We start from the raw sequence: 22872 nt of genomic DNA, 5'->3' as shown, positions 1-22872 counted from the left end.
CAGAACAGAGCATGACAATGTATGGGGTGGGGATGAAGAGTGAATCTCAAAAGGCATATAGAGGTGAAAAAATCAAAGGATGCCCTGGACAGCCAAGGACAGTTTAATAGCATTTGTTTTATTAGATACAGGGGTAATTGGATTGGGAGAGGGGAAAGATAGGAGGTAAGAGAAAAGAGTGGCAGGACATTTACGACAAACTTCAAACAACCCTGTTTCTCACATCCTAGGTTGTTTCTGGTTATTTCAAGTATATTACCAAAAAACCAGAACAAAACAAAATTAATTTTTGATTCAAGGTAATTTTAGCATCAACGATTTTAAGAGGAAGGTATTATAATGTGTGATTTGTCTTAGAGGGATATGGGCTCACATCCCAATCCTCTTACTCAATTATAAAAAGCAATTTTATCTATCTTCACAATAATATAAAGGACACAATAATGTCAAGATAGTGACTTGTCCTTAGATGTCCTTGGACTAACTCAGCTGTTTCCCATTAAAAAACATTTTTAAAGATAAAAAGAATGAAATAAGTAATAACTTATGATAACATGTCAATCAAATGAAAGGGTGTTATTGCTTTTAAGAGGACTTGAAAATACTGTTCAAATAAATTCAGAAACAAAACCCAACAAATTCCTAAAACTCAAAAAAAGGCATACCAGGTGGAAGACTCCAAGTCAGCACCAATTATTGGTATTATTAAATTTTATTTCTTCTACCTTTACCAGTTTGCTCTGTGATAAAAGTAGTGAGACTTAGGGGTAATAAAATGATCAGCTAATCTGTTGCTAGATAATCAAAAGTAAGTTAGTAAATGCACTTTACAAAATTAAGATTAAACTGCAGTTAATTTAATTTTCCTATGTTTAAAATTATGAAATGACTTTCATAGCAGGACAAAAGCTATAGGAAAAGTTTCCCATTCTATTGTTTATATCCACTTATGTTTAAAATTTTTATCTATTTTGATATTTCAAGAATCCATAACTTCGTCAAAATAGGTACTCCATCCACTGAAACAGAATGGGATCTGTTAAAAATTTAATATGTTACATATTGTTGTTTAATCACTATCAGTTGTGTCTGATTCTTTGGAATTCCATTTGGGGTTTTCTTGACAAAGATATTGCAGTGGTTTGCCATTTTCTTCTCCAGATTATAAATGATTTGCCCAGGGTCACATAGTTAGTAAGTTTCCGAGATAGGATTTTGAACTTAGGTGCTGGTGACTGCAGGGCAGGCATTCTGTCTACTGTATTACTTTTTATAATAATATAACATATTAATATGTTACATCATTACATCATACCAAGTTTATGTAATAATAAATTATATAGTATAAATGTAATAAATAATTGAAATATAAAGAAATATGCAAAATAATAATAAAATATATAATTAAAACAATATGATATGCATATTGTATAATTATAATACTATATATTAAATCCTCAACACATTGCAATCTGCTTTAGTGGACAGAATACCTACTCTACATAAATTACATGTATGTATATATGTATATAACTTTTGACTACTAAGTTCAGGTGAATTTAAATAGAATTATTCACATGTAAACAGACCAAATGGTAATATGAATTAAATTTCCAAAGGGTAATTATGAGTTAGGTCATTTAATTCAAGTGAGAAATGAATGCTGATTATGCAGGATAATGTATGCAAATCACTTTGCAGATATTCAACCACTAAATGTCAGTTATCATTATTGTTATTACTTATTTCATTCTTTTTATCTTTAAAAATGTTTTTTGATGGGAAACAGCTGAGTTAGTCCAAGGACATCCAAGGACAAGTCACTATCTTGACATTATTGTGTCCTTTATATTATTGTGAAGATAGATAAAATTGCTTTTTATAATTGAGTAAGAGGATTGGGATGTGAGCCCATATCCCTCTAAGACAAATCACACAACCTCTCTTGGTTTCTGTTTTTTTAGTTGTAAAGAAACAGCACACATCTCCTATGGTTATTGGGAGGATTAGAACCTGTAAAGTGCTTTGCAAATATGAAAGGCTGTATAAATATAATTGTTGTTCCTCTTCCTCCTCCTTTTTTCCTCTTTCTTCTTTTCCTTCCTTTTCTCCTCCTTCCTTTTTTTCCTTCTTATTCTCCCTTTTTTCTCCTTTTTGTCATCATTATCATTATTTTAACCCCTCAAAATCAGAAATTTATTCAGGAAAAGGAAGGGAGGTATCTGAATACAGGAATGAAATGAAAAGATAAACCTTTCTGGATAAAACTTAAGCATAGAGGTTCAAATCAGAACGAGTCTGACCCAGCATAATTCTCAGTAAACAAAAATATTCCTATAGGTGTCACTGAAAATCAAATGAATATGTTAATAATCAGTCACCAAGTATTCACTAATGAATAAATTGAATTCATTAAATTCCTACTATATGCTACTCAGTAATACAGTATTTATTTAATACATATTATGTCTCAAGAACTCTACTAGTCTGGAAATACAAATATAATGACTAAGAAAAGTACTTATTCCTAAGAAACTTATGTTAAGGGGAAGACAACAAGTATATATAAATAAATAGTGAATAAGTAAGACATTGCATTTAAGAAGATAGGAATTAATACTTGAGGGGGTTAAGGAAGACTTGGAGTAGAAGGAAGTACCTGAGCTGTATTTTGGAGCAAAAGAGAGGTTCTATGAATGGAGGTGAGGAAGGAGTACATTCCAGACTTGGCAGATGGCCAATACTAGGGTAAGAAGTCAGCAGTGTTATGCTTAAGGAACAGAGAGGGCTTGTTTGGGTAGACTGGGAATGCAGGACAGGGAATAACGTACAATGAGTTCAGAAAGATAGATTGAATATAAGATTAATAAGGGCTTTAAAAGATAAACAGAGACATTTCTAATTCCAGAGGCAATGGGGATCCATTGAGGTTACAGAATAGGAGAGTGACATGTTGGAGGTAGAATGAGCAAGACTTGGAAAGTGATTGGAAGTGATTGGATGCATGGGGTGAAGGAGAGGAAGGAAACAAAGATGAAGACAAAATTGTAATTTGGGAAGCTGGGAAAATGTTTCTGGTTTCTTCAGAAATAGGAACTTAGAGTCTGGGGGAAAAAAAGATCTGTCTTAGACATGTGGAGTTTAAGATATCTTTTGGAGATTAGTTTGAATTATGCAATAGGCAATTAATTAGTAATGTGGAATTAAAATAGAGTTTAATACATAGATGTGGAAGTCATTGGATAGATGATAATTAAACTATAGGAGCTGAGAGAACCTTGGGGAACAGTCACAATTAGGAAGTGAGATTTTGATGATGAACCAGTAAAGGAAAGGTTTGATAGGAAGAGAACCAGAAGATATGGGGTGTATCCAGGGAAGGCAGAATATCTGAGAGGGATGAGAAATAGTCTCAAATGGAAGAGAACTGAAAAAGACCAGCAGATCAATTAAGAGATCACTGGTAACTCTGGAGAAAGCAGTTTTAGTCAAATGATGAGGTTGAAAGCCAAATTGCAAATGGTTAAGGAGTGGGAAGAAAGAAAATGGAGGCGGAGTGAACAGACAGTTTTTCCTAGCTCTGCTAAGGGAAAATTAACAAGGCAAAAACTTGAAGAGATGGTAGAATTGGGTGAAATACTTTAAGTATGGGAGACCTGGGCATGTTCAAATGTAGTAAGAAAGAAGTCGATAATTAGGGGAAAGTTGAAAATTAGAGAGATAGAAAGATGATTAAAACTGAAATCTATAGATAGGAGGGTGTGTAAAAGACCCAAATAGAAGAGTTGGCTTTTTGTGAAGATCACAGACTGGGCATTAAAAAGAGAGAATGGGAGATGATATCAATGTGTTTAGAAATGAAGAGAAAGAGAAAAGTGTTTACTGTAACCTAATTATTGTGCTAAGAGTTGAGTTTATAAAGAAAAGTTTAAAATAATCTTAGCTTTCATAAAACTCCCATTCTAATGGAGGAGACAACATGTAAATAATATAAATATTTATTCTCTATCTATACACATCTCTGTATATATGTTTATCTACAATTATGGGAAGGAAAGAGAAGGGAGAGAGAAAAAAGAGAGCTGAGAAAGGGAGAGAGAGAGGCAGACAGAGACACAGAGAGAATGAGGAAAGAAGGGAGGGAGGAAGAGATGGGAGATGGGTAGGGAAAGATATGGCAGAGTGAAAGAGAAAGAGAAAACTGAGAGAGTGAAGGAGGAAAGAGAAAGAGAGACAGAGAGGAAAGAAAAGCTATCGAGAAGGAAGAGAGAGAGAGAGAGAGAGAGAGAGAGTGAGAGTGTGTGTGTGTGTGTGTGTGTGTGTGTGTGTGTGTGTGTAGGAGGAAGAGAAAGGAAAGAAAGAGAGGAGAGAAGAGAGAGAATAGATTGAAGGTAATCTCAAAGGGAAAGGGCATTAGCCACTGAGAGACCAGAAGGGCCTTTAGTCAGAAGGATCACTGCAAGAAATTTTTTTTGCTGAGGCAATTGAGGTTAAGTGCCTTGCTCAGGGTCATACAGCTAGGCAGTGTTAAGTGTCTGAGGCCAGATTTGAACTCCAGTCTTCCTGACTTCAGGGCTGGTGCTCTATCCAATGTGCCACTTAGCTACCCCAAAGCAAGAATTTATTGAAGCAGTTTTACAAAGTTGCCAGGCAAATACAGAGTCATAGATTGTCTAACAGGTTTCGTTGTGTGATAGGAAGTGTTGAATTAGGAGTCAAAAAAGACCTTGAATCCACTTGAAGCTCTAACAGCTAAGAGCTGTGTGACACTGGGCAAATCATTTAACCTTCCTGAGACTTAATTTTCTCATCTGCAAAATAATAATTATAACAATGGCTAATGCTATTTGCATTAATTATTTCATAGGTAACAAACAAGAAGTTGCAAATTTTATGTACAAAGAACTTGGAGATTATTTTCAAAGAACTTAACCTCTCTATAGACAGGTAAGGTAAATCATAAGACATCATATAAATGAAAGTTATGATCATTATTATTAGAACCAAGGGAGGGCCACCCCCTCCAACAGCTCAATTTTAACAAAAGATAAGTGATTTGTTAACAGTTTCACAGTTAGTCAGTGCCAAAGCAAGACTTGAGCCCATGCTTCTCAACTTCTAGGACCATCTTCTGTCCACAAGGCCCTAGTGAAGGGCTGCTTCCATTTCTATAAAGATTTTCATTCCTGGCTGTCACAAAAAGAATATCACCAGCCTGGTTAATTATTTATTCAGACCTTATAGAAAATATACATATTAGATAAAACAATATATAAAGACAAAAGAGTCCTCTTTCTCTCTCCCTCTCCTTTGCTCCCTTCTTTTCTTCTTTCTTTTCTTTTTTCTTTTTCTTCCTTCCTTCCTTCCCTACTTCCTTCATTCTGCAAACAGAGGTCAAGTTATTGCTCAAAATCACACAGTCAGTAAGTATTTAGGATAGATTTGAACTCAAGTCTTTGCAACTTCAGCCCTAGCACTCCAACTTCCAGCCCTAGCACAGCTACACCACTCAGCCACTTCAAGAGTCCTGTTTCTTAAAAGGAAGGTCACAAGCACATTCCAACTTGCTACCAAAGACTACACTTGCATTTAAAGGAAAACATGCTATTTATAGCTTATGCCATCTTAAATAAAATTTTCACTAACAGATCCAATTTAACAAATATCTATTAAGGGTCTATGACATGCGAGGCTCTGTGCTAAGTGAAGGAGGTAACAGCTAATCAAAAGAAAGAGTTTCTGCCCTCAATAAGCTTACAGTTTAAAGGGGAAACAACATACAAAAAGAGACAGCAAAGTGGGGTGAGAACAGGATACTGGTGGCAGGGCAGCAGACACAAAGTAAAGTGAGGGACTAAGAGTTCAGTTTCTGTTTCCTATAATGCAAAGTATTAGGAGGAGTTTGGCACTGCATCATCCAGGTCGCAAGAATATTCCAAGTTGCTACCAAAGACTTCTGTAGCTACACTAAAAAGAAAATATGCAATTATAGATTATTCCAGTTTAAATAAGGTTTTCACTAATGCTAACTGATCCAATTCAATAAATCTGATCCAACAGACATTTATTAAGTACCTATAACATGCCAAGACTTGTGCTAAATGCTGGGGATATGATTAACAAAAAGACAAGGGAAAAGAGGCTGAGGGAAATGGATTCAAATAAGGCTTGGTTAATGATGAACTGTGGACCTCTTGTTTGCTCATGTCATTTTAGGTACTTCTTGTGTGACTTTGGGAATATTATTTAATCTCCCTGGGCCTCAGTTCCTTATTTGTAAAATCAACTCCCTGTACTAAAATACCAAGGAGGTATTTTACAGCTATGATCTGTCCCACTAAATAGTTAAAAGACATTTCTGAAAAAGTCCTCCTATTTAATGGTATTATAATTCTCCTTAAAAAAGAAAACAATGATATTAATACCTTTCTAGGAGCTTTGTTCCAGTGGTTCCTTCTTTTAAAGAGAATAACAACACTCAGAAACCACCCATGGCACCTCATTTCCCAGGGCTCTTATATTCACAAGTGTCAATATAAACAGGATTCATTCATCTGAAACCACTTCTGGTGAGAAAAGTCCTTGGCATAGATTTCAACTGCAAGGTACTGTGCTGCTCTGTGGTGCATGAGGTCGCACACCTGGGGAGCCCACACAGAACTAAACAATTGACATCTGGACAAGAAACTCAATGGGCTTCTTCACTCTCTTCACTCTCTTTCATTCCTTCCATTGACTATTTGGAAATCTGCTCTACTAAGGGGCAAACGCATCACTTTGGTCTTTCGGTTTAAATTTCTTTTCTCACTGGTTTCTTAATCTTACTTTCATCTATTCTGCAATTGCATAAGAACACAAAATGCCATATTTCCCCCAGGGACTTAGAAATTATTCATATTTGTTGTTTGACAACTTTGTGACCACATTTAGGGTTTTCTTGGCAGAGATTCTGGAGTGATTTTACCATTTCTTTTTCCTGCTCATTTTATAGGTGAGGAAACTGAGGGCAAACAAGGTTAAGTGACTTGCCCAGAGTTACAAAGCTAATAAATATCTGAGGCCAGATTTGAACTCAAAGAGACATTCTTTTTGTCTGGTAGATTGATTCTTTTATGAAGGGAAACAAGGCCATCTTTTGCTTCAGTTCTTACCCAGCCTTAAATTACCGAGTGGGCATTGTTTCAGGCAAACTCTTTTTGGGAAAGGATCTTAACTTAAAGTAGACAAGGTGGCCCATTGCATTGGGCCATTGCCAGTCATAGATTTATATCTTCCTGACCCAGACCCAGTGCTTGAACCATAACTCCATCTCACCGTCCCTATTAGAGTTCAAAGGATAACTTATTTAGGCTGAAAAGGAACTTAAAGATTCTCTATCCAGAAAACTCATATCTTGAACTGGAAGAGACTTCTTAGTTATCTAGTCAACTTATTTCATTTTATAATGAGGAAATTGAGACTTCTGGTCACATAGGTGGGAAGGGCTGGGATTAAAGCCTTTGTTATCTGACTACAATAGTTCATTTCATCTCAACTAAATGATCTTTATTGAATGTTCTAATTTTACCGGGTAGGGAAGAAGAGGGGAAAAGAAAGTTTGGGGATCGGGGAAATAGGACTATCTGATCTTTTCTTCTCAGATTGATTTTTTTATGAAGGAAAATTTCAAGTAAATGATTTTTATTGAGTGTTCTAATTTTATGGGGTAGGGAGGACAAGGGGGATTGGGGAAGTAGGACTATTTCATCTTTTCCTTTCAGATTTTTTTTTTTTTTTTTTTTTTTTGGCTGAGGCATGAGGTTAAGTGACTTGCCCAGAATCACACAGCTAGGAAGTGTTAAGTGTCTGAGATGAGATTTGAACTCAGATCCTCCTTCAGGGCTGGTGCTCTATCCACTGCGCCACCTAGCTGCCCCGGATTTTTTTTTTTTTTTTTTTTTTTTAAATAAAGGCATACAAGGCCATCTTTTGCTTCAGTTCTTACCTAGTCTTAAGTTGGACATTGTCTCAAGCAAGCTGAGATTTAGGAAAGATTTTAGCTTGAAGTAGACAAGGTGTCCCATTGCATCGCGCTAGTCATCCTTGCCACTGGACTCCAATAAATCTGGAGGAGGGAGTAAGGCTGATGACTTGGCACAACTCCATCTCACTCATTTCCAATTTATTTGCAAGTCAAGACATCATCCTGATGTCACTGTTCCTGTCTGAGAACAAAGGATGAACAACAAACAATACTAGTTAACTGAATCCATTATAGATTCAAGTCCCTAAAGAAGTCCTTTGTCTCTCCATCCACCAGGTGGCAGCATAATAGAGAACAAAATCGAGGGTATCTGAAAAATCAATTCACTGAAGTTACAATTGTTTTCCTGACTGACTTTTTTTTTTTTTTTTTTTGGATCCAAGAGTCATTTTGAAACAGAACTCTCTCCCTCCCCCTCAACCAAGGGTTTTATTATTTTTTTTAAATAAGGAGGGAAATGGAATATTTGACCATTGCAAGAATCAGTTTTGTCAATTTTTATGTAACTACACATTCAAAAAGGAAGCAGAAAGAGCAAGTCACTTTACCAACCAGGGGCATCTCCAAAGGTTAAAATGCACCACCTTCAAAGATAAAGAAATTGGTAGATTGTGCAAATGGTTTCTGGTATAACCTTTCCTTCCTTCCTTTGCTCCAAGCTCATTTTTATCTTTGCTCTGATGCTTCTAACATAGGCCTAAAAGATCTTAACAAATACACTAAAAACTTACTATAACACAATTTTCTACAGTGGGAATAGGTTAGATTCATGTTTAGGAGAACCTGAAGAAGCTTACAAATAGATAGTGCTTTCACAAGCAGTCTTCTGCTTTCCCAGACATAAGGGGAATCAAAACATGACGGGATAAAGAAGCAAAGAGGTAATGCATGTTTTACAGCTAGCTACTAAAAGTGACTCCATTGACAAGTTGGAATGGCAAAAGTCAAATGAAAACACTTTCCCCCCTAACTCTTACACTACAGAACTAAGAAATTTCTTTCTCAAAATATTAGATAAAAGGGGTTTTTCTTCTGCATTTCTCTTATTTAAAAAAAAGTCAGGAAGGTGAAGAAAAATGGAACAATCTTGAACTTTGCAATCTGAGGCAGTCTTTTAGAGGCAATTCTGGGTAGGGAGTGAGCTACATTACTAGTGTAAGTATTCTCCTTTGGCAGTGGTTTCCTAGCCAACCATTGCCCTGTAGCAAACTTTCCTATTCTAGCAAGGGAGATTCAGAACTCTGTGCAAACAAAAAAGCAGTCAAGTACCATATGGAATCCCCAACTTTTTTTAAATTTTATTTTTAATGCTTCACACAGTCTGGCTTGGAAACAAAGTACAGAATGGTAACTGCTTATTTCAGACGCCCAAAAGTAATTGTGAGGGAAGTCGAGAGAATAAGTCCAGTTCTCCTACTTTTAGATCCACATACTATGACATTTTCCAAAGATGAACCTGGGCTATCTGCAGGACACATAATTGTTTGTTGATCTAATAGAATGCAAACTGCTTGAGGGAAGGAATTGTTTCCTTCATTAATTCTGTATTCCAAGTCCTTGGCCCTTAATGCAAATTTAATATATTGAACTGTCTCATAGAGGTATAATTTTTCATATTACTTAATTCAAAAAGGTAGAACCATTTGTGTCTAGATTCTTAGACTATGGGAAAATGTTGACATGATTTTAAAAAATGTTTCTACTTCTGTATCTTAAAGGATTTTTTTTATTCATTTGATTCTGACTTGCAATATTACTAATTCTCTAATGATCAGATTTTCTTTCCTTCCTTCTCATTTGATCAACATTAACTGAGATCCTCAAATTGCAGAAGTGGAATAGCTTGTGATACTTTATTTAGCAAGTTAAAAAAAAACACCAGAGTGCTTTTCTTTTGAATTTGCTTTCTCTAAGGAAGGATAGACCCTTTCTCCTATCTTCTAGATGAGAAAGAATATTGCATGTTCAAGTCTTGAGAAAGGATTCAGTAAAAAAGACAATGAATAATTCAAGCTGGATCTTAATCCAAACACATAAAATTGACACAGCTGAGCAAGGGAGAAGAGCCATTTACAAGCACTGATGGAAAGAATTATTCTTTTCCCCAAACTGCCTCCTTCAATTCAGAGCCAGGCCCCATTTTTCCCTCTTCTAAACTCACCATTTAGAAACACATATGGATCCTCAACAGGCATATTCCTCCCTTCTTCCCCAACTAGATTTTAATTGACTTTGTTTTCTTCCTGATATTTTCAACTAGCCGCTACTAACTTGGGGATCTTTACCTTAAAAAGCATTTTGGTAGATTGAAACCCTGACCTTGAAGTCCAAATACCCTCAGATACTATTTGTTACTGTGGCAAGTGACTTAACCTTGTGCAGTATTCTCATCTGTAAAATGGGCATGATAATTGATCTATCTTCTAGAATTGTGAAAATTAAATGAAATAATATGAATGAAGCACTTCATGAATCTTAAAATAAATCTTAATCATCCTTCACACTCAGTTCCTGAAAGAGAGAGCCCATTTTCTTGGATTTCTCTCAAAGCTTCAGCTCCTCCTATCTCATTTGTAAAAATCTTGTTGTTCAGTCATTTTTCAGTCATATCTGACTCTTCACGACCCCATATGAGATCTTCTTGGCAAAAATACTGAAGTAGTTTGCTAATTCCTTTTCCATATCATTTTACAGAAGAGAGAATTGAGGCAAACAGGGTTAAGTAAGTTGTCCAGGATCACATAGCCAGTAAGTATCTAAGGCTGGATTTGAACTCAAGAAGATTAATGTTTCCTGATTGCAGGCCTAACACTCTATCTAGCTGCTCTAAGGGCCTAAATGATGGACCCTGAGATCACTCCAGATTTTTTAAAATGATCTAAAAATTGGGTATTGACATAGAGCTAATTTAACTATGTGTTTTGTTTTTCTGTAATTTATGTTTTACTTATTGAACATGTATTGCAAATTTGGAATTTGCATTATAGTTATAATTATAATCTCAGAAAAAAGATGGTGGAAGGAGTCATAGTTTTTTAAAAATACAGAATCATATTTCAGTTTGTAGCTCTGTGAACTTATAGACTTCCCTTCTGTATTTTTAGGTAGGAAAATCTGACTCCAGGGTAGAAAGAACTAAGTTAAAGCAAGGAAGTTAAGAGATATATGAAACCTGAGCCCTGACAGAGAAAGAAGATTTAAGAGGAAGTCACAAAATCTTGGTATTCTTTATTATTCTTTAGGTCTCAGCAAAACAGGTGGGTGGGCCTAGAGGTTCTGAGAATTCCACTCTACTTATGGGCGGGGTAGAAAAGAGAAATAAGAAATCTGGACTGGTAACTTGACATGAGGATAATTGAGAAAACAATTAGGCCAGTTTCCTTCTCTCACGGTTTTATTTCACCTTTTAAGGCTAACCTTGATCTAAGAGAGGTGTGATTGTTTCCCAGCTGGTGGCTGTGAGCTCTTTTATTCTAGACAGCATGATTCTTACCTTTTAGAAGCAGTGAAGGAGGATAGTAAAAAGATGAGGCAGATTAGCACTAGTACCTTTCCTGGCCTTCCAGACCTCTCACAGGGCTACCCACAAATGGCTAGTCTAATAAAAGAACATAGAATAAAAGGGGAGTGAATAGAGAGGGCCAGTCTTGGAAGATTGGGTGACATATAGGCAGGTTGCTTAAATTCTCATTACCAAGACTCCAGGCAACCAGTGGTTTGTAAGTTACAGGTGAATTGCTCATTGAATCAGTGGAAAGTGGTTCCACTAGGTCCCTTCATTAATAAAATTATGGATCTGACCCTTCCACATACCCCCAAAAGTGTTAGGCACTGGTAATACAAAGACAAAAACCAAATAAACAAAACTAACAGTCCATTTCTGTAAGGAGTTGATCATCTATAGGATGGGGTGGTTATAAATACACAAAACATGGACAGAAAAATATAATTCAAAGTATTATAGTTTGTAGAGGCAGAGAGTAGTAATCATTTGGAGGTTGGGAGGAAAAGGGAAGAGCTGCTCAGAGAAATTAGATCCTGGATTGAGACTTGAAAGAAGATAAAGAGTCTGGGAGATAGAGATGGGAAGGAAAGGGATTTTAAATTTGGCAGATGGCTAGTGCAAATGCTCCCAATGTGGGGTAGAATGTTGAGTTAGCAACTAATCATGGAATGAAGAAAGGGGAATAATACAAAGTAAGTTTGGAAAGATAGGTCAGATTTAGGTCCGAAAGAGCCTAAGGAATCTATATCTATCCTAGAGGCACTAGGCACAACGAAGATTTTTTTTTTAAATACAAGGGAACCGGTGGTGGTCAAACCTGGTACCTCAACATTTTGGCAGCCTATGTGTAAAACAAAACAGAACACAAAACCAAAGTGAAGAAACTGTTAAAGCTACCACAGACTAGTTACTTGACTCTCTATTTTAGAATCCGTCTCAACACTTTATTTACCTGGAGCGCTCAAAGGACTAACACTGTCTCTCAATGCTGGCACATGCTGGTACCGGTGTGGCCTTGAACTCTCGTACATCCAGTGGTACCTGCCAATTTCCATTTCTGGTCTGGTGATCACTGCCAATTTCAGGTGGGAAAAAGTCAGTGTTTCCCTCTCCATCAAAGATTATTTTTTTAGTATTTTTATTCATTTGCTCTCCCTAAGTGAAGGTGAAGGGTGTAAAATACAAGCTGCTGAGAATTTATGATCAAAGCATCATCCATGTGACCCAATCTAAAAAGAGAAAAATATAGCCAATACATTGTGGCCAATAGTGCCTTAGACCAATATTCTGATAAAAATTCCTGTCTTTTATTGGTTCTAGTCTTAGTAAGCTTTTCTCTCCCTTCTCCCCCCTTTATCTATCCTTCAAAATTCTCTGTCCACCCCACCCCCTACCAATAAAAAAAAATTTGGCAGATGATGTTCTGTAACAAAACACAGCTTTTGATAATGCTATTTTTCTTGATTTTTTTAAAAATTTCTAAGCCAACAGAGGTGACTTTTCATAGGTTTGTTTATTAGAACAGTAATACAGATCTCTTCCAACTAACAATGAAGGTTGTCATTTAGCCCTGCTCCAAATCTGTGTCAGTTCCTCTAAATGTACCAATTTGATAACTGTTAGGTGCATGGGCAAGTAAGGAATTATCACCTTGATAAAATATTTGCTTTGGCCCATAAGGCCACAGCTGGACTGTCTTATATATTCCAGCTTTCAGATTATTACAGAGTGAATTTCACAGTTCTTTCCAAATACCTCTCCCACCTCTGTAAACTCCCTGTAAAATAGTGTAAATTCATTGAAGGCAGAGTCTATGTCTGCTCTCCCCAGAGTCTAGGAAGGCTCAAATGTACTCTCAGGTTCTATAAACATTTGGATAGGGTGATAACGATAATTTCCACAGTGACCATTACTGTAATTAGCAGCACTCATTAACATTTAGGAAAGATACTTGATGACATAACCCCAGGACTTTAAAGCAAGGGACAAGGAGTCATGGACCATGTGCCCTAAAACAGCAGTACCTAACACAATCAAATTGTGTTCCAACTGCACTAAAATAAAGTTAGGAAATAATTAACAAAATAAGCAAAAATACAATAGAACATAGACAATATTATTATGTGATTTCCTAAGTCATCAACATGCCATTATAGGAATCCTTAAATATATTTTTGTTGTTTACCCATTGTTCATACAAGAGATGTATCTGTCTCTTTATGACCCCGCTTTTTTTTTGCAACAAAACTAGAGTGGTTTGCCATTTTCTTATTCAGATCATTTTTATAGCTGAGGAAATTGAGACAAACAGAGTTGAGTAATTTGCCCAGGTTCACACAGTTTTTGAACTCACATCTTCTTTATACCAGGTCTAGCACGGACCACTGTATTGCCTACTATTCTATATATGGTTTAATGGCTCCCAATTCTATTTGAGTTTGATACCTCTATACTATGTAGCTTTTCTGAGGCTACAAAGATAAAAATTCAAGAGTTCACGACTTTAAAAAGATTATATTTTATAACAGAATTAATAGGTGTACATAAAAGGCAGCAAAATTACAATGAAAAGAGTACTAACTTGAGAGAAGTCCTGGGTTCAAATTCTAATTCTGTGTTCCCTGGTTCAGGTTATAACCTTTCTATCCTTTAGTTTCCTCAACTGCAAGATGAATAGTTTGGGCTGGAAAACTATTAAGGTTTTAAATTTAAGATCCATTCCAGTGTTAGAGTGATGATCTTATATAACTATATACAAAACAAATATAGGGTTATTTTTTGAGAATGAGAGAGAGGCCCTAGGTGCTGAGGATATTGGCTGTATTTAGTAGATAGATGACACGTGACTGGAGATTTGAAGGCAAGTAGAAATTCTAAAGGGGACAGCTAGGTGGCTCAGTGGATAGAATGTCAGCTTGGAGTCATTTGACTCAGTTTCCTCATCTGAAAATGAATTGGAGAAGGAAATAGCAAACTGTTCTAAGATCTTTGTAACAAAATCCCAAATAGGATCACAAAAAGTTAGACATGACTGAATAATCATGACAAGAAAAGATTCCAAGAGGGCTAGAGTAGGAGGGAAGGACATTCCATGTCTGGGGAGGGGTAGGCAACATGAGAAAATGTATGGACATAGAAGGAGGAATGTCATGTGTGAAGAGTAGTCAGAAGGCAGATTTGGCTGGATCAAAGAAAGAGCTTTGCCAGGTTAAATACTTTGACTAATCTCAGAGTATTTTGGCAAAGTCCACAATCTCCAATTCTGGATAGATTTCGATCCAGATTAAGGGAAATTTAAATATTATCCTTTTCTAGTGCTTTCCCTAGTGCTTTGTACTAAAAGAGTCCCAGAGGCACCTGTAAGAAAAGGGGGGAGAGGAGTAGTAAAAGGATGGGAAAAAGGTGGGACTCCACAAGAGATTTCATTAATCATAAATAGTTAAATTATTTCAAGATATTTTAGCATCCTCTCTGAAGCTATCCTCCCGTCTCCCACTGGCATTCTTGGTTGTGAGTCCCAAGAAGTTGGCTTAATTTCTTCTCTTCTAAGGTAACTGTCAGGAGCTGGAATTTCATGAACTGTCATTCATGAATCTTCATCATTTATCTGCCATTGATAATCAACCAATAACATCAATGAGCTTTTTGCAAAGGGCATTTGTTAAGAAGTTACAGTTAGAGCAGTTAATGCCAAATATTTCTTTCAAAACTTTTTGCCTTATAATATCTCTGAAGAGTCTGGGCTCAAACCTATAATAAAATTGTAACGAGGCATGTGTGTAGATAAAACCAGCAATCTCTGGCCCTGGAATCCTTTTCTCCCTTTGTGGAATTTTCAAATTCCCTCTTGGTACCATTCTGGGACTCTGAAGTTCAGTGCCTATCCATGGCCAATATTCTCTCTACCATTGGGTGTAGGGAGGAGGAGGGATTATCAGTCCCAGAAGCTGCCTTTTTTAGGGGGAGGGAGGTGAGGAAGCTATCCTCCTTTATCCATCTGTCTGTGTTGTTTGCCAATGTTTTTCCTTTGTTTCTGATTGGGTGTATTCTCTCCCACACTTCTCCCTGATGACATGGTCAATAAAAGTGGCAGGTGGAAGAGAATAAGAGGAAGAAACTTGATCCTCCTCTCAAAGCTACATACTCTCCGGGGCTTGGCTAGAATCTTCAGATTCTGAACTGAAATTTTCTAGTGATGGATTGAGCAGCTCTAGATTAGAGAATTGCTGAAAATTGTCCTGCCATTCCTGGAATCATAGTTATTTTGGTTGATTAGTCCATCACTTTTTTCTTTCTTGACTCAAAGAAATTCATACCTCAAGATGTAGATAACCTTGTTTATACAACATGTCTATTGATTAATACTCCAACTCAATTAAAAAGGTATTCTCACATGATCAAAGTATCAAGATATGGAACATCTTATTAAATGGTATGAGGGTAGATTTCTTATGTATAGCTATCCAGAGGCAAACAGTTGGTGTGATGAATGGGATCAGAAAACAGTGAGGGAATCTAGTTTTTCAACTGTTCCTTTGATGACTCATAGTATAGCATTGTCTAAATAAGGCAAGAAGCTTCCAATTATCTGATAAATTGTATCCCCAAAAATCTGTCACTTATTCCTTTTTTGTTCATTCATATAGAAAGCAAAGAAGAATATATTGAGAGATTCTCAGGAGTAAACAATTCAATGTTGGTATAGTGGAAAGAAAGTGGGAGTGTTAGAAGCCTTTGGGTTCTAGATATAGTTCAAGCACTTATTAGTCACATGATTGCCTTATGGGTTAAGTTACTTAGTTATCCTGCTCCTATTTTCTCATCTCAAAGTGAGGAATTTGAACTAAATTATCTCTGAGGTCCTTTTCAGTTATAAAACTGATCTGAATCCTAGGGATAGATTAGGGAGTCAGTTCCCTAACCAATTTAAGAAGGCATTCAAGAAGACAGAATTCTTGCTTCCTAAAGTAGGGCCATACATAGATAGATTTCAGGATGTTTGTAAACTTGGACAGAGAAAAAAATACACACACACACACACACACACACACACACACACACACATATATATATGTATATATATATATATTCTTTTTTAGTCTTTAAATTTCTTCAATTTAATTTAATTATGGATTTAAACAAGCCACACATTTTGAGATGCCTATAAGTTTTACTGGACTGAAAAAAGGGAATACACAGCAGAGTCTCTGACTTGGGCTGAGTAGCAAGATTTTATGTGCATATAGATTTTGGAATTTGTCTTGTGGACCTATCATAAAAAAATAAGAGGGTGTCACAGAGACATCCTCTAAGTATAGCAGCTGTTAAAAATATTTCTCCAGAAAGGATAACAGAATTTATGAACCCAGAAAATAGGGCCTGCCAATACCTGTCGTGCTTTTTGAACCCCAGTTCAAGAAAATGACTTCTTTAAAAGGTGTTTTTTTATACTAAGAAGAGGTGAAGATGAGTGCAATGTTCCTAAATCATTCCAAACTCACTTCTGAAGGATCTTCATCAAAATGAAGCTCTGAGTAAGAAAGGAAAGAAAGGGAAATTCCTGATAACAAAGCAAGTTCATAGAATGTTAGAACTATAGGATACCCCTTAATGTTATAGGTCTAGTAGTGTTAGAGCCAAAATTTGAACCCAGATGTTCTTTGTTCATTCCTCTTCAGGCTGCCTCAGCTCCCTCTCCTTTGATTGGATAACTCCTTATAGAAGTTTTTATGGATGGTATCCAAATGCCAGACTTAGAACTTTCTTTATCATATCATCTCCCCCTCCAACTTTCTTTTCTGCTTTGTCTTGCTTGCCCCATTAGAATGTAATCTCCTTGAAAGTAAGGCTATCTCTCTTTCTATTTGTATTTCTATTGCTTAGCACAGTGACTGACACATAGTAGGCAAAATAAACAAATTACTAATTTCAATTAATAATTTAGTTATTAATAAATGCTTGTTGACTGATTCTAAATCAAATGTTCTTTCCACTACAAAATGCTTTCTTCTAGTTTATAAATAAACACAGCATAATTCAACAAAGGCAATGTCCCAGTAATTTTGGAGGGAGAGAGGAAGAAGAACAAAAGAGGATCCAGATCTGTCATTTCTTTAAAGGAATCTTTCAGTGTAAAAACTCCCTTCCCTGATTTTAATACACATCAACAGCTCATTTATAAGCAAGTCTTGGTTGCCTGGGAGAATTCAGAAATTAAGTGACTTGACCATAGTTTCACAACTTGTATGTGTTCTAAGAGGAAGAACTTAAATTCACATTTTCCTGATTCTAAAGTCAGCCCTTTCTACCTCTTCCTCTTATCCTAATACTTAGAATGGAATTATAGAATCTTTATTGAAAAGTCTATGGTGGGATATACTCTTACCCCTCATATTTATTTATATAACACTTCAAGGTTTACATAATGCTTTCCACAAAGTAATCTTATGAGATTGCTATTACAAGTATAATATAGGATTCAACTTGGTTTACACGAACCTACTTCCATCTTGGAGGCTTCTCATTTATTCTACTCTTTACCTTATACTCCCAACCAGGGTTTCCTCCTGAGAATTTCAGCACGTGAATTCTTAGCTTAAGAGACATCAGTCCCCATATATGCACTAAGGCTAATGATGCTGACTATAAGATAGAATAAGTTTTATTTTACTGACACAAAGGTCTCATACTTTGACTCCAAACAATTGTCCTTACTTTTCTTGTGAGTCCCTATCTTTCTCAGAGACTTAAACATTCTATAGATTTACAAAATTTCCCTTTGTATGGAGATCCATCTTCAGAAGGGAAGAGAATCATTAAAGAATCTTCCATTTTCCCAAATCAATCATCTTCAAATGTGAGCCTTGACTTATGTCAAGGTGGCTATATATCTTATTAAGGAGTTACCAAAATAAAGGTCTCATCCAAATAAACCTTGTTAACATGGAGTTAACCCTGTCATGGGAGCAATACATCCTTAAGAAAAACTCAGTGGAGCTTTGCTAAATTCTTTTAAAATATACCATTTACACAAGTATTATCCCCATTATCATTATCCCTATCAAGATATGAGAACCAAAAAACAAAGAGATTAAGTGATTTGCTGAAGTTCATATACCTATTAAGAATCAGAACTTGACTTCTAGAAGTTGAGTCTTTGCTGGATTCCAATTAGGGGTGCTGTGTTGATGATAGAGAATAAAGCCTTGATTAGAGTGGGGCTTTGTCCCAGGGTGACAAAAAATAGAGGGTGATGATAGCATTTATACTCCTTCAACAATAGAGAAATAAGGCTGGTTAGAACCTAGTTAGTAAGGATGCTAAGTAAAAGTAAAAAGCTCTCCCACATGGCATCTGTTTCTCCTCCACCCACCTGGGCTGTCATACCCTAGCATACTCCTTTATTCACCTTCAACCTCATGCTAAAATCTCTGTCTCTGCTCCACATCTACTCCTCAGTGTCATTTGTCTTAAAAATTGATTGTGAGTGTGTGTGTGTGTGTGTGTGTGTGTGCGCGCGGGCGCATGTGCATGCATGTACATGCACGTGCATGCAGATGGTCTAGAGCTCATTTAAGGGTATGGGAGGTGGAGCTACTTTTAGCTCTAATGGAGGAGGAAAGAAAAAATTCCAACTCAAATGTCACATATAAACCCAATGGAAAAAATAATCTATAAACATTCTCTTAGAAAGTAGATGTGGTGAGACATTTAGGCTGAAGATATTTGAGTGACAACATTATTTGAAGAAAGGAATGAAATAAGAATTAAGAGTATTTGGAGATATACAGAGGTTATTGGTTTGTTTGGGTCTTCTCCAAATCAGTCAGTATTATTATGTGTCAGACAGTATTCTAATGAGATAATCCTTATCTTTAGGGGGCTTACATTTTATTTTGACTATATATTAAAGAGAAATTCAAATTTAAAAAAGTAAACTTTAGAGATATAAGAGCTTTTTTTTTCTTTTAGCTTTATCTTTACTTAAGACCTGTGATCTAAAAATGAGGCCAAACTCCATCATCCTATTTACTAACATTTAGGAATTTATCTAACAGTAGGCAATAAAGAGACAAAGACTTGATTCTTTTAGAATTAAATAACTTATTTTCTAATGATGTTCCTCAAAGGAAGTACACATCAAACCTTTATTTTTGCTGGGTCATTTTGCTTTTCAAAAAGAAAAACACAGTGCCTGAAACATAGCAAACATTTAATAATTGTTGCAATTTCAAATATATAGAAGTTCCCTCATTTTCACAAGCCAACTGGTATAATTGATCACACTACCATGAGTCCTTAGTTCATCTTCCATAAGATATACAACTGCTTGGGCAGAGAGCATTATTCTTCTACTGGACACTGCTACTCATTGCTGTTTTAGCATCCCACTGAGGCAAAAAATTACTGTAATGGTGATATGGGATGCCCTATGTTTAATTTCCTCTAATAAATGTTTAATACTTTGCTATTGTTAAGAAAAATAATAGCTGATACTTGCATAGTTCATTAACATTTGCAAAACACTTTACACGTATCATTTCATTAATTCCCACAAGCCTGTGAGAATTTATGATATGTACTTCCATTTTACAAATCAGGAAATTGAAGCTCATACAAGTCAAGTGGCTTGAAGTGGAGGGGTTCACAAAGCTAGTTTTAGAGGTAGCATCTGAACACAGATATCGCCCACCTCCATGTCCATTATTATATTTTGACAAGACAACACAGCTTCAACCACAAACCACTCCTAATTTAGTGCTTTAAGGTATGTAGTAATCTCTACATGACTGGGAAATAAGTATTGCTAGAATAATTATTCTCTTACACAGGGTCATAGAGCTTGCAAATGTTGGAGCTGAGATTTAAACCCAGCATTTTCTACCAGAGCTTTCAAGTAATGGCTATTATTATTGTTGTTTGTTTTTTGTTCTTGAATTAGGGCCAAAGCATCAAGAAAGTGATGTCATGATATGTAAGTGAATTTAAGTGAGGGAAGGGCTGTGCAAAGTTCCCTGAATCACTTTCCCCTCCAGAGCCATCATAAGACCAACTGAAGATATTGAGGCAGTAAACCATTATACAAAAGCATGGCGCTAACAAGGCCACTGTCATGAGCTGAATCTATCAGGACATATTGAATTTACTCTGCCCTTGAGTCACAGATTGTACCCCTAATAGAGGCTACATCAGGAGTGTTCTCTCTTTTATTATAAAGAGTTCCCACAGATCAATCATCAACTGTGGGGAAATGAGTCTCATTAATTGAGGAAATAACATCATCCTTGAAGAAGGACAATACATTCATTACATCATTGCCTTGACATAGCACTAGATGTTTGCACATGTTCAAAGATATTATTTAAGATTATTTTCTGAATAATTCATTCATATAGCTACATAACAAAAAAAAAGGAAGGTGGAGGGCAAGCCTGGTATCATGTTAAAAATTCATTTTGAAAGGGACAAATGTCAGAATGACTTTCTTGGTGGGAAAAGAGGATATAACAATCTGGGTATAGAAAAATATACTGTTAGAAAAATATAGAAAAATAAAATGTTAGATATATGGGAGATAGGTTTAATGGCTTACTGAAATCCTTTTTCCTTTCAGTTTTTACTTTTAAAAAGCTATGTCCTTTGCATATGTCCAGTACCATCTGGTGCACCATGCTGCTTTTTTACATACAGTGGTTCACCAGATGTCCTATGCCTTAGATGGCCTTTTTGGTTAAAATACCATAAGCATAGAGTAGATAAAAAACTATATCAGCAAGTCTCTGTGTCATACCTCTGGGAGATTAAATTTTAAAAGGCTGTCTAAAAACATATTTCAAAAGTATTTAAATAAACAGGCTATTTTGAATAGTACCAGCTTAAAATATATATACATAAACACATGTATACACATATATTTGCTTACTTCCTCATTTCAAGAGACCTTATATCTCAAAAAAACTTGCTTAGTTCTTCAGTTTAAAACATTCGATGTAAAGAATTTCTACCCCTACCAGCAAAAACAGAAAATATTAACAAATGTATTTAAATGTTTTTGTGGCTGTTTTTCTACAACCTCATGAAATTACATTTAGTTCTATAAAATTCACATTAAATATCTGTAAGGAATTATCTGCATTTGTTTCCTGTTTTCAATGTGTTAAAAATCAAAGTCTAATGATCCGATGTTTCTATTTTATCATTTTTATTTTCCTAACATGACAAAAGAATCAATTTGATTCTGAGGGTCCCAGCATCTGACTTATGACAAAGATACCTAGAAGCCTGATCTTCCTAACTCCATGAGTGAGCAGTGGATTCCATTTTCTTGGGCCCAAAGATTTCTGGTAGCCTATAATAAAAATAATTTCCAACATGGATTTTTGGATTTTCTTTATAACAAAGCATAAAAAATTGGACCATCTTATACTCTGGTACAATAAAATTATATCTATGTTTACTTTTTTTTCCTACCCTGTGATTATGTACAAAAGGCCTTCCCAGTAATTTCAAAAGCTTAGAGTCTATCTTATTGTGAAAAATATAAAGTTTTAAAATCAGTGGAAACCAAACTCCTCTCTATCATTGGTCACCTATTTCTCAGGAAATGTGCAGAATTACAAAAGGCATTTTATTCTGCCCATGGATTTTGTTTCAATTAATCTGCTTATTTGGTTCTCCCATTCTGAATCAATTTAAAGGCCTGAGAGTTGAAAATATCATCTATAAAAAAATGGACATTTTTTAGCCCCATTTAAGAAACATCCATTTAAGACCTCAAGTGAGCTTTCATCATTCTGTAGTTTTTCCGAGGAAAAAGCTGGGTAAATATTTCTAAACTTAGGCATTTTTTATGGTAAATTTGTTTAAAAAGGCTGATGACTAGTATTTGTTTTTTTTAAATTAAACTTGTCATGGGAGAGGGTAAAGAGGGAATAGAGAACAAGAGGTGATATGGTGGTGATTATGAGAAGTCAGCGTGGTGTTACTTAAAAGGAACTATCTTCTTATAGAGAAATTAGAAGAATCCTACTAGCTGGTCAGGTATTCTTACTTATAGGAAGATACTAAAGGGGCATTAGAAGAGTAGAACTAATTACTCAGAAACATAATGTAAATCTAGAAAGTAAAATGCATTTATATACTTATTATACACCATAATAACTAAGAAATTATTTTTGAGGACTTAGGCAAGTGACAATAACAAGAAAGAAGAAAAGACTGGAGTATTTCAATTGAAGATCTTAGAAGTAAAAGGAAAGGGAAAAAGAAGGGATAAAAGACAGCATGTACTGAAAACCACATATGAAAAGACAGAATGTAGAAAATTAAATTTAGTAATGAAAAT

At 35.6% G+C, this 22872-nt stretch overlaps 1 protein-coding gene across 5 annotated transcripts in view; it reads right to left on the bottom strand.

Annotated features, from left to right (window-relative positions):
* GPM6B (glycoprotein M6B) overlaps positions 1-22872 on the bottom strand; it is a 220903-nt gene that overhangs the window by 33872 nt on the left and 164159 nt on the right. For 2 of the 5 annotated variants that reach the window (XM_051984509.1, XM_051984510.1), the window contains exon 2: positions 12481-12600. The exons of the other annotated variants lie outside the window; for them this stretch is intronic. In XM_051984509.1, the coding sequence (XP_051840469.1) occupies positions 12481-12600 (120 nt within the window). The remainder of the gene's footprint in view (positions 1-12480; positions 12601-22872) is intronic. 5 annotated transcript variants of the gene reach the window in all.

The sequence above is a fragment of the Antechinus flavipes genome, chromosome 3 (assembly GCF_016432865.1).
Source record: "Antechinus flavipes isolate AdamAnt ecotype Samford, QLD, Australia chromosome 3, AdamAnt_v2, whole genome shotgun sequence".
In the NCBI taxonomy this organism is placed as follows: domain Eukaryota; kingdom Metazoa; phylum Chordata; class Mammalia; order Dasyuromorphia; family Dasyuridae; genus Antechinus; species Antechinus flavipes.
The sequence above is the reverse complement of the archived record's forward strand: the minus strand, read 5'-3'. Positions and strand labels throughout refer to the sequence as shown.